The sequence below is a fragment of the Lacerta agilis genome, chromosome 8, assembly GCF_009819535.1.
Source record: "Lacerta agilis isolate rLacAgi1 chromosome 8, rLacAgi1.pri, whole genome shotgun sequence".
NCBI classification, from domain to species: domain Eukaryota; kingdom Metazoa; phylum Chordata; class Lepidosauria; order Squamata; family Lacertidae; genus Lacerta; species Lacerta agilis.
Window position 1 is genome coordinate 31,116,353 of NC_046319.1, and position 12,603 is coordinate 31,128,955.

Below are 12,603 nucleotides of genomic sequence, written 5' to 3' on the forward strand. Positions count from 1 at the left end.
TAAACACTTCGTCTCACCCCCCACGGCCCCGCCCCTCACCGCTCTGCTCATTGGGTAAGGGCGCGCCCACCCGAAGCCAATCAGCGTGCTCCCGTCTGCGCAAGAGATTTAAAAGTCAAAAGCGGCGGGGAGGAGAACGGAAATGGAAGTGTTTGTTTCTTCTGGGAACTACAATTCCCATAAAGCATCAGTCTCAGTGAGGGGCGGGGCAAAGCGGGAGACGTGTAATGTGTCATTTTCCTCCTCCCTCCCTATTAATACCAAAGGAAAGAAACCGATTACTGCTGATCGCCAACTGCCTCAGAAATGATAGGATCTTACACGTTCGACACTAACTTTGTTTAAGAAGTGAGCATGCACACGAAAGCTCATACCAAGAACAAACTTAGTTGGTCTCTAAGGTGCTACTGGAAGGAATATTTGTTTTGTTTAAGGGGACTGCAACCAAATTGCAAACATGCAATGAATTATGGAGAAAGCTAGAGAGTTCCAGAAAAAACATTTACTTCTGCTTCATTGACTATGCAAAAGCATTTGACTGTGTCGACCACAGCAAACTATGGCAAGTGCTTAAAGAAATGGGAGTGCCTGATCACCTCATCCGTCTCCTGAGAAATCTTTATGTGGGACAAGAAGCTACAGTTAGAACTGGATATGGAATAACTGATTGGTTCAAAATTGGGAAAGGAGTAGACAAGGCTGTATATTGTCTCCCTGCTTATTTAACTTATATGCAGAATTCATCATGCGAAAGGCTGGGCTGGATGAATCCCAAACCGGAATTAAGATTGCCGGAAAAAATATCAACAACCTCAGATACGCTGATGATACAACCTTGATGGCAGAAAGTGAGGAGGAATTAAAGAACCTTTTAATGAGGGTTAAAGAGGAGAGCGCAAAATATGGTCTGAAGCTCAACATCAAAAAAACTAAGATCATGGCCACTGGTCCCATCACCTCCTGGCAAATAGAAGGGGAAGAAATGGAGGCAGTGAGAGATTTCACTTTCTTGGGTTTCATGATCACTGCAGATGGTGACAGCAGTCACGAAATTAGAAGACGCCTGCTTCTTGGGAGAAAAGCAATGACAAACCTAGACAGCATCTTAAAAAGCAAAGACATTACCCTGCCGACAAAGGTCCGTATAGTTAAAGCTATGGTTTTCCCAGTAGTAATGTACGGAAGTGAGAGCTGGACCATAAAGAAGGCTGATTGCCGAAGAATTGATGCTTTTGAATTATGGTGCTGGAGGAGACTCTTGAGAGTCCCATGGACTGCAAGAAGATCAAACCTATCCATTCTTAAAGAAATCAGCCCTGAGTGCTCACTAGAAGGACAGATCCTGAAGTTGAGGCTCCAGTACTTTGGCCACCTCATGAGAAGGGAAGACTCCCTGGAAAAGACCCTGATGTTGGGAAAGATGGAGGGCACAAGGAGAAGGGGACGACAGAGGATGAGATGGTTGGGCAGTGTTCTCGAAGCTACTAACATGAGTTTGGCCAAACTGCGAGTCAGACACGACTGAACAACAACCACAAATCATAGTACATCACATCAGGCTTTTTCTTTCTAAGTTTCACGGCGAGGTCTTTAAAAAAAACGAAATTGACACACCCACACTCAACAAGACACAGGCCTCAATTTTGTCCTCTGTAAAAAATATAGAAAATTTTGGATAAAACTGGTAGTTTGCTTTTTCACAGTTCCTGGGGTTTTTTTGTTTTTAAATGGTGCGGATGCCCGTCATGGATAAAGGTAACAGTGTGGTGGGTGGGAGCAGCGATCCAAGGGAATGGGATAGAAAAACAGCCCAGATACACTAAGTATTATATGCTGGTGTGGACTGCAAGAAGCAGAGTAGCAATTAAAATTTGGACTGAAATACATCCACAGAAAAATTGGTTTGCGATACAAGGTCCCCCTCTAGAACCACTGATCAGCATACAGTTCGAACCAGGCCCATAGTGTTCATTTAGGGGCCATGTATAGTCTTGTTTCATTTCTTGTCTTGTTTTCTAATCTGTAGCATGCCCATAATCAACGAAAGCCCTTGTTTATAAATTTAAAAGTATTTGCCATGTTTACATTCAGACAAATGAGAAATGTTACACAATTCCTATAAGCACATGCCTACCAACTGTATCCATGGTTTGCAAGTATCTGAAAGGCTGATGCAAGCTTATTTTCTGCAGCTCCAGAGGGTAGGACCTGAACAGAAGGATTCAAATTTCAAGGAAGGAAATTCTGACTAAACAGGATAAAAAACTTTCTGATGTTAAGAGCTGTTCAGTAGTGGAACAGATTACCATGGAAGGTGGTGAATTCTCCTTCATTTGAGGTTTTAAAACTTGTTGGATGACCTCCGCCAGGGATTATTTGGCTGCAATTTCTGCATTGCAAGAGGTTGGAAGATGACGCCTGGGATCCTTTCAACTCTGCAGTTATATGATTCTTTTTGCACCCCTTAGCCAAAAGTAATCTACCATGGGTGTTAGCATACATAGTGCCAGAATGGCTATCAGCAACAACCATTTCCTCACTGCACTACTTAATTTGTATTTTTATAACTTCCATAGAAAATGGCAGAATATATTTTATATAAAATTATTCACTATCAGATATGGTAACAAAACAAAGTTCACTCTAGAGGTTGAGAGTATGCAGTAACCATACATATGACATTTCTAACATGGTATTGTGGCAAACCAGCATTGGCTGAAGGAAAGAACTCCACGCCGCTATTATCACAAAAATGCATGTCATGAGTCTTAAGTTAGATGCCTCAGTATGTTGGCAAAGATCTCAAGGCAGCATCTAGCCATACAGCATTATACTTTTAGTTGATATCAGTTCTTTTCACCTACACCAAGTTGCTTCTGAAATTTAGGGTAATCCCAAAACCAGTTTGATGTAGTGCAGATGAAAGTATGGAAAATTTATATGCAAACAATTCCCAACCTGCATCATTTTAAATTAGCTAGCATTGTCCTCCAATTTATAAGGTTCAAAAATGATGTGCCGTAACACAGATAGGACCTAATGCACATCTTTTAGTTCCATGAAATCAGTTTGATTATTCATTTTCAGGTAACTGGCAAATGCCAAAGTGCAGTTGTGTATTGCATCAACCCTACAATGTTCTTCAAATTATACTCTAATGATAAAGTATAACTGAACGAACCTTTGGGAAGAAGCACATTCCACCACTAATTGCCAAGACAAGTGCAGGATGCAGAACATTTTCTAGTATTCAGCATTCACCTGGCCACTAAACTATAGCCTTTAAAGTATTTCTTGATGTTTTAATACAAAACCTTACTATATAATACCTCTGGCAAGACACAACTATTTTGACAGTTCATATTACCTGCACATTCAGTATTTGCCGCTCATATGAATTGCAGAAAATTGTTACCACAATTTCTTTAAACAGTGAATAGCTTCAGATATTTAGCTCCTCCAATATTGCTGTAATAACGATTTACTTTCTGCTCAAGCTTAACTACATTATGTGATAACTAAAAGACATTTTTAATGTATTGAGGCCAACATCATGGGTTGTCAAAGAATATGTTTAATAAAAAATAATTAAACTTCCATTTGCTCTATAGAACATCATAGAAAGTAATTCAATAAATTACAAATGACTTTAAGACGCTTTTTCAACTACAAGAAAGCAAATTCAGACTACACAGAACACAACTGGCAAATATTGCAAAATGTCCAAAAGAAAAACAGGACTAAGACGGATCATGAAGCCTGAAACAAGGGATAGAAATACAAGGCAATAAGAGCTAAATTTCTTTTTAGTCACTACCAACATATACTTCTTCACCATATTGGATATCTTTTGTACTGAAATTTCAGTATTAATGTAATTCTAATAAAGGCTCCTTTACAACCCTTGACTTTATGCAGTCACACTTGCATATTGTTTAGCTGACAGAGCTACATATTTCTCACCTTTCAACTGATGCTGATTAAAAAAAAACACCTTTACTTCATATTCAAATCTTTCAGTCACACATTGAAACTGTAAAATTGCCTTATTACAGAGAGATATCACTAGAATGGTAAGTAAAATTCACTTGACCATAATTAGGAAAATACTTTATTTCATAAATTTATTAAAAATTATGTTTAGGATTTCTTTTGGGGGGAGGTACGTAGGGGTATGGTGCAAAGTGATATTGTTGAAATACTCCATTGACTAAGTCAACAACCGTGTTTGGAAAACTTTGGCTATATCATGGATACATACAAGATAAATAAAAGTGCTATATTACAAAGGGCAAAATATTAAATTTGTAATACATCCTTTCATGATGAATAATTGCTACCCCTTTTCTTGTGGCATGTTTTGACTATTGCTAAGACACTGAAGGGCCAAACAAGTCATACTATTATGGGGAGGGAAAATACAGTAAACCAGCACAATCCAAATGATACTTTTATAGCTGTAATTACATGTAATACTGCTTTCTAGTCAAAGGGGTTAATAATTTTGCATGTACAAACTTTATTTTTATTGGTAAAGATCTTGGTAAAAAACAACACAGTCTTGTTTACTGTACAAGCAAGCAACAGAACTGTATCAAAATACTAAATTATTTCCTTTTGAAAAGATTTGTCACTGACCATATCATCAGTATTTTTTTTTACCCATTCACTCAACTTGCCTATTCTTGGACCACAAGTGAAATTAATACAAGCTCACACCTTTTCACCTCAGTTCCACTGTATGGTGTGAATCTGTGATTCTACCATGTCAGAGTAATAGCAGCTTCAGCAGAACAAGGAATCCTATCACATATCTATTCTTTGCAGTAAGGTTCTAAGGATCTGTATTCAAACAGATGCTTTATAAGCACCGTCATACCATGGTTTCATGGAACACATTTCTCACATCATTGTTGAAAGTGCTTTTTAAAAGTTAAGTTATTGGGCAACTCAGCATTATTACAACTAACAGGTAGATGATACCCTAAATTTTGATTTTGGGTAACATTATTCTACATAGTCAAATTCAAACCTGCAGAGAAATATGAGTATTTTTAAACATGACTACATTTCCTCTTACCATTATTAACTGGTAACTACAGGAGTTTACATGACAAACATACACAAAAGAGAAACAAACAAAACAAGCCATTTTCACAAGGATCTAATCCTTATCCTTATAACATGAAGTATGCAGTGTTGAAGTGGCACTTTGAGTTATTTCAGCTTGTGGATACAGCTCCTCAACAACATGAAGGCTGTAGAAGGAGCAAAATCTTAACATTAAAAAGGTATCCATGGTGTCGAAGAAAGTAAGAAAGGGATTTTTGTGACTATTATTACAAGAGTGCAAATGGTAATGGTAATTTCCCTTGCAAAATTAACATACACAGGATGCCTTTAAAAAGCAAAGCAGAATATGAAAACAAGTAGAGAAACCAATGTAAACTTCCTAAACTAACTCAGCTGAGGTAACAAGTAGCCAATCTAATTGGCTGAATGGGAAACTTTTCTTTTAAAACAGAGTTGTACCTGAATTGGAAACATCAGCAGTGCATCACAACACTAGAGCATTTTCTTGTAATTAAAACAATGGATGGTGATGTAGTTTCTACAGCTTTCATGACATTCATTAGCTGCCCAAATTATTGCTGAGTTTTGATCTGTAAATTATAGGTGTCAAGGAGGCTGTAAAACTATATTCAAATTAAATCAATAATGCGCATAAAGAATTTTGTGTTCACTACAAATATATTAAATATACAGCTCTTACTAAGCAATTTTTAAAAATTAACCCCCCAAAAAACAAAATTATAATGCCTTTTGCTGTAATTCTTTTTTTTACACAATTGTGTATTTGATAGTACGTACAAGTTCAGAAACTTATGAACTTCAAGAAATATTACATGCAAAACGTCTTTGAAAGCAGTTTGCACTTCTAAACAAATACTGAAATGTTCGGTCATTAAATTATTGATGCACTCACTCAACACTGGTTATTTACAACAAAATAATTCAAGAATAAATTCAAAATCAGTTTATAATTTAAGTGCAGAGTTTGGGGTCAGTCTTCATCACTAGAATCTGAATCCTCAGATGAGGACGATGTACTGTCTGACCCAGAGGAAGCATCGGCTTTCTCTGAACCCTCATCTGTGCTGTTTTCATTGCGAGAGCTAGGCTGTGTTCCCCTTTTGTCTTCTTGATCTTTAACTCTAGAATTTTCCTCCTTTTCTTCTGTTTGCTTGGCTGTGCCTGTGCCATTGTTTTCATTGTTCTGTACATCAAAAATATTGGATTGGGACAAAGCTGGGATATGGAGATTAAGGCCTGGAGTGAGAAGCATCCCTGGATAAAGTATATTGGACAACAGTAAGGGGTTAAGAGCAAGGGGGCTGGCGGCTGCAGCAGCAGTAGCAGCAGCAGATGATGTAGAAGGAGAACCTGACACAGAGTTTTCTCCACCATTATGTGCATTTTGGCTATCTGTCCTTTCTTTTTTCCCGTCGGGCTCTCTTGAGTCATTTCCCTTTTTTTCCTCAGAAACAGATTCTGTAGATTTTGTGAGGAGTCCTCCCATTCCTAGCAAATTTGGTAAGCCAGCCATTCCTGAAAGCAGCATGGGAAACACAGCAGCCATGTTTTTCGCCTCCCCAGTAGTGTTCAAACTAGTTGGCATTCCCATTAAGCCTGCTGTCACTTGCAGTGACTGAAAATTTTGCAGATTTTGCTGTAATGCCTGGAGAGTAGATAGATCCACCCCTGGCAGCAGCCCATTGGCTAACAAAGGGTTGACTGGTATGCTTGCTGCTGCAGTTGCTGCAGCAGCAGCTGCCTTGGCAATCTCGCTTTTAGGTCTTCTCCCTCTCCTGCTCACTTCCTCTCGCACAACAGGCCCTGTGAGAATACGGTCAAACATGCTTTCAGGAAGAAATCCCTAAGGGGAAAAATGAAACTTGGGTTATTGCATTCTATTTCTGCATCTTAAAAATATGCTGTAGCTAAATTGAGAAAATAAGTATTAAAATCAATTTCAAACATAGTAATCTGCCGATAATATGGTAGTATAGATATAGAATAGTTAGGAATGTTAGCTGGAAGCCAGAAAAATAATTTAAATGAAGTCATTTGCAAAAGGTGCCTTTTACAGCTTTTGAACTTTACTTTATATAGTGCCTTCAACGTACATGGCACATAACAATACAAATAAGCAAGTGTGGTCTCAAGACTCAAAATTTTCCTAGTTGTTTCCAAACTGCTTAAAACAGGGATCACACTGCTTTAAGGCTAACCTGCTTTCTTTGGTAAGTAAAGCTACAAAATTATGACACCCCCTCCAGTACTCACAGATTGTTTTACAACATCTGCCCATTCAGGAGCTACTCCATATTCAGAATTCTCCTTCAGGAATCTGCACAGGTCCTTCAGTGGTGGAGCAAAAGCACCTCCTACCTGAAATGTAAGGATCAAAAATGGATCAAACATTTATCAGTATACTTCATGGATCCAACACTCAGTTTGCACTCATAGCTTAACAAGCTATCTTGTTTCTGTCTGTGCTAGAATAGTTATGATGACACATTATTATTATTATTATTATTATTATTATTATACACAGCCCTTCATCATAAGATCTAAAGGCAGTTCACAGAATAAAATACAGGAGAAAAACAAGTAAATAATTAAAATAAAACAACAAAGCAATAACCCTTCCTTCCCACAGACACATTTAAAAGGCTGTAGAGTATTGATCATCCAAAGGCCTGGTTGAAGAGGAATGTTTCTGCCTTGGGAGAGCATTCCACAAACGGGGAGCCACTACAGAGAAGGCCTGTTCTCGTGTTGCCACCCTCCGGACAAGGCACACAAAGAAGGGCCTCTGATGATGAAAGCAGAGTCTGTGACGGTTTATATAGGGAGAAGCGGTCCTTCGAGGTAGGGCACCAAGCTGGAATGTCTCTGGATGACAAAAGTTAAAGAAATACCTTTCTAGCATTCCTTCTATTGATTAGTTGAACACGTTCTTCCCCAGTAAGGCTATTAATATCCAGTTTATTCGGATTGCGACAACGGTGCCTTTTTTGTTTGGGTCTTCCTTCATGAAGCTGCATTTTCTGTGGTAGCAGAATTAAATATATATACATGTGAGCCCTCACTACTATTCAAGCTGCTTATGAATAACATATTTATGCTTAAGGACCTACTTAACAAAGGTTCTACTTCTTAAATATGCTGCAGAGTAAGTTTTATATTAAACACCACAACTTCTTAAAATGGCCTCAAACCATGCTAAAATTATCATATATGTACCCATAGTGTGTTCAAAATTACAACCCTATATTAAAAGATGAATATTACACAGAATTTGCTTGCTATATTCAAATATCACAGTACAGTTGGAATGAATGGAAATACTTACAGGAATAAAAGCTCCTAAATCTTCAACATAGCCAGGATGCTCATTAAACCATTTCTCCAAATCTTTTCTTTTAGGGGCATCATCGCCTGCAAGCCTTGTTCCATCTTTCAAGTTAATAACTGGAACTGGGCTTTCTGCATCACACACGCCGTGGGATGGTACATATGGAAGTGCTGGGTTTATTCCTGGAGCAACCTGAGGGACATTAATGCTATGGCAAACCTGCAGAAATACAAAGTGTTATGAGTACTATTCTACTTAGTTCAGGCATAGGCAAACTCGGCCCTCCAGATGTTTTGGGACTACAACTCTCATCATCCCTAGCTAACAGGACCAGTGGTCAGGGATGATGGGAATTGTAGTCTCAATACATCTGGAGGGCCGAGTTTGCCTATGCCTGACTTAGTTGATTGGAGATTGCCGATTAGAGTCTGAGAGCTCTCTCTCAAGCTGCATCAAAGAAGTATAGTGTCCAAATCAAAGGAAGTAATAGCACTACTCTATTCTGCCTTGGTCAGACCACACCTGGGGTAATGTGTCCTGTTCTGGGCACCACCATTTAAGAATGATATTGACAAGCTGGAATAATAATAATAATAATAATAATAATAATAATAATAATAATAATAATTTATTATTTGTACCCTGCCCATCCGGCTGGGTTTCCCCAGCCACTCTGCGGCTTCCAACAAGTATTAAAATACATTAAAATGTCAAACATTAAAAACTTCCCTAAACAGGGCTGACTTCAGGTGTTTTCTAAATGTCAGGTAGTTGTATATCTCTTTGACATCTGATGGGAGGGCGTTCCATAGGGTGGGCGCCACTACCGAGAAGGCCCTCTGCCTGGTTCCCTGTAGCTTTGCTTCTCGCAGTGAGGGAATCACCAGAAGGCCCTCGGTGCTGGACCTCAGTGTCCGGGCAGAACAATGGGGGTGGAGACGCTCCTTCAGGTATACTGGGCTGAGGCCGTTTAGGGCTTTAAAGGTCAGCACCAACACTTTGAATTGTGCTCAGAAACATACTGGGAGCCAATGTAGGTCTTTCAGGACTGGTGTTATAGGGTCTTGGTGCAGAGGAGGGCAACCAGAATTATAAAGTATCTGGAAACCAAGCCTTATGAGGAATGGTTGAGGGAGTTGGGTATGTTTGGCTTGGATGAAAGGAGTTGAGAGAAGAGATGATAGCCACCTTCAAGTATCTAAAGGAAGATGGAGCAAGCTTGTTTTCTCCTGCTCCAGAGGGTAGGACTTGAACCAATGGCTTCAAGTTACAAGAAACTAAATTATGATTAAACATGAGGAAGAACTTTCTGACAGTAAGACCTGTTTGACAGTGGAATGAACTCTCTCAGAAGGTGGTGGACTCTCATTCACTGGAAGTTTTAAAGTAGAGTTTGGATGACCACCTGTCATGTACAATCTAGTTGAGATTCCTGCATTGCAGAAGGTTGGACTGCATGACCCTTGGGGTCCTTTCCAACTCTACAATTCTATAATTCTATGAAGAAAACCTAGAGATAAATATTTAATGGAAAGCAAACATCACATTTACATATTCAAGATGTCAACCCTGCTAAAAAAAAGTTTTGTCTTGCAAAAGTATATGAACCTGATTAAATAAGATGCTGGATAGGAATATCAATGCCTTTTGTAATATCAATGCCAAAGCTAATACCAGTAGTACAATACAAGAAATCTACTGAAGCAGGCTGGCAATCTATTTGGCCAATCTAAAGACATTAAAGCCTTCAAAATTAATAACATTTACATCATGTAAATGTTATTCAAAATTAATAGCATTAAGCATGTATACTTAAAATATCAATTCACATCTGCTTACGTGGTTAGGTGCTTTGTTTCTATTTATAAACAGGATATCTACTCCTTCCACATTCTTTCTCCTTCCTCTCCTCTTTTTCATTACAGGCTGGCCATCAGATATTATTCCATTTGCAGTAGCTGTTGATTGACTGGAAGTTCCTAATGAAATTAACAGTTTCATAAAATTAGCAACAAAAGACTTTTTCCAAATGAATATGAACAACTGAAAAAGCAGCAACAAAAAAAGTCATTGAAAGTAAAATGAATTTATAGGAAAAGGTTCTAGCGTATCTACGAGACAGAGTTTTACTCTGAGTAGGCCGATTCAAATTAAGAACATGAATAAGGTTCATTAATTTATCTGGGTATGCACTGAAGAAAAGTTAGTTGAATACCACCCCAGGGGTGGAGGAAGGGGTGTGTGGTGGAGGCGGACTGCCCCGGGTGTGTTCGCTGAGGGAGGTGACATTTAGCGCGCCGCCTGCCTGCGACTCCCAAGTCTACCCCGAGCCGTTGGGGGAAGGGGGGGAGCTGCACCGCTTTGCCGGTAGCATTCTCCTCTTCCCCCTTCATTTTGACAGCTTGGGGGAGGGTTGGGAGTCGTGGGCGGGTGGCACGCCAAATGTCCGCCATGGGCAGCTCGCTCCACCCCTGGCTGCAGGGTGTGCGCTGGGCATATGCCCACTCCGTGCACCCGAGTGGCTATCCAGCACCTGGGAGGGCACTCTTCGTGCCCCGCTCCCCTCGGGAGCGCATCCACCCTGGGTAGTGCAGGCATATGCCCCGCCGCTGTACCACTCCAGGATTATGTGTCATACATATCGATATTGATGTCAAAGTACCCAACTTCAATAGGCTCTATATTCTTTTCTCTCCACAATCACAACCTGACACCAGGGGAATAACAGGCCTGCAAACATACAGATTGTAGTCTAGTATATCTTGTCAAGGCCAAAGAAAACCTCAGCATTTTCTCAGCCCACTTATCACCATTACTTTATGCTACAGCTCTTCCTTCAAAAAGAGTTGTTATACAGCCCTGTAAAGCTGTAACATTCTTACTTATTTCAGTTAGGTTCTAGATAGAAGAACATCACCCAAATTATTTGAAGTGTATGCATTCTTTCACTTATACAATCATCAATGGCAGTAATAGAATAGACTTGTTCATAAATGTTCCAGAGTTAGGGACAAGCAAGTGAGGTAGCCACATTTACTGATAACACTAAATTGTTCAGGGAAGTTAAGAACAGAAAGGGTTGTAAGGAGCTCCAAAACAATCTCTTCAAACGTACCACATCATATTGCAAACGGGGACTCAATTGAATGGTACTTCATAACATTCCTTGTTAGCAAGCCATGGAGAGAGATTTTAGTCTGGTCTTCTCTCTCTCTGACATACCAGTTTAATAAGCGCAGGGAACGCTTTTGTGTATGACATAGCATCCAGCTGAGCACCCACCTGCAGTATGAAGTGTCACAGCACAGAACCAAGCTTATCACATTAGTAAAACTAGGTGGCAGGCAGTTAAACAACTTGGAATGGCAATCCAAAAATTATTAATACAACATCTAAGTAGCAAACCTTTTGGCATTAAACACTAGCTTTCACACAATGCTTACCCAACCCTGGCAAAGACTTTGGGAAATTGGCAAGGCTGGTCTCTGAAGCATTCTGAAGTTCCTGTAGCCTGGCAAGGTATTGCTGCTGTCCTAATGTACCATCTTCACTTTCAAATGGTCTTTTCTGAGAAAGCCCCTGCTTCTGGAAAATTAATTTCAAACCCCCTTCCTGTTAAACAAACATGAGGATTAGCACATTTCTTTGGGAAGAACAAACCAACGAAATAGTTTTAAGATCTTCATTTGCAATTTCTTTCAAGAAGAATTGATCTTCTCACACACACGCATCTAAGTACCGGTAACTGGCAGCCTTTAGTCAGGTACAGTAATGACTGCAACTGAATACTTTTATAAATAAGTATGTATTAAAACATAAATTTGTGGATATCAAGTTAATTATTATAAAGGCTTTGTATTCATTAGTATGTATTACTATTGACCTTTAGCATAAGAGCCTAAGGAATTCGGAGTATGTGAATAATTGTTCTGATTTGTTCACCAAGGGCATTTAAAAACTGGGAATCTGTAAGTTCCTGTTTTCAGACATTCAAGACTGAGTTCAGAAGAGCTAGACACTCTGGAAAGCACCTTCAGCACTAAAGACAGCAGAAGAAAGGCTATAAGAGAAAGCATCCCGCCAGCAATGCTTCAAAAGTCCAAGAATTGTTGTCATTTGTTGATCAATTCTGAATTCTTTTTTTAAAAAATGGGGGGATGTCCCATAGAAATTTATCCAAA

General features: G+C 39.3%; 1 protein-coding gene across 14 annotated transcripts in view; it reads right to left on the reverse strand.

Annotated features, from left to right (window-relative positions):
• Positions 1-3,556: 3,556 nt before the first annotated feature.
• CHD9 (chromodomain helicase DNA binding protein 9) overlaps positions 3,557-12,603 on the reverse strand; it is a 75,548-nt gene continuing 66,501 nt past the window's right edge. For 7 of the 14 annotated variants that reach the window (XM_033156782.1, XM_033156785.1, XM_033156779.1 and 4 more), the window contains 6 exons: positions 11,866-12,034; positions 10,262-10,401; positions 8,420-8,641; positions 7,986-8,114; positions 7,348-7,452; positions 6,065-6,937 (listed from right to left, as the gene is read on the reverse strand). In XM_033156782.1, coding sequence (XP_033012673.1) covers positions 6,065-6,937; positions 7,348-7,452; positions 7,986-8,114; positions 8,420-8,641; positions 10,262-10,401; positions 11,866-12,034 — 1,638 coding nt within the window. Of the gene's footprint in view, positions 6,938-7,347; positions 7,453-7,985; positions 8,115-8,419; positions 8,642-10,261; positions 10,402-11,865; positions 12,035-12,603 lie in introns of all 14 variants that reach the window. The other 7 variants (XM_033156790.1, XM_033156781.1, XM_033156791.1 and 4 more) reach the window with 2 other exon arrangements.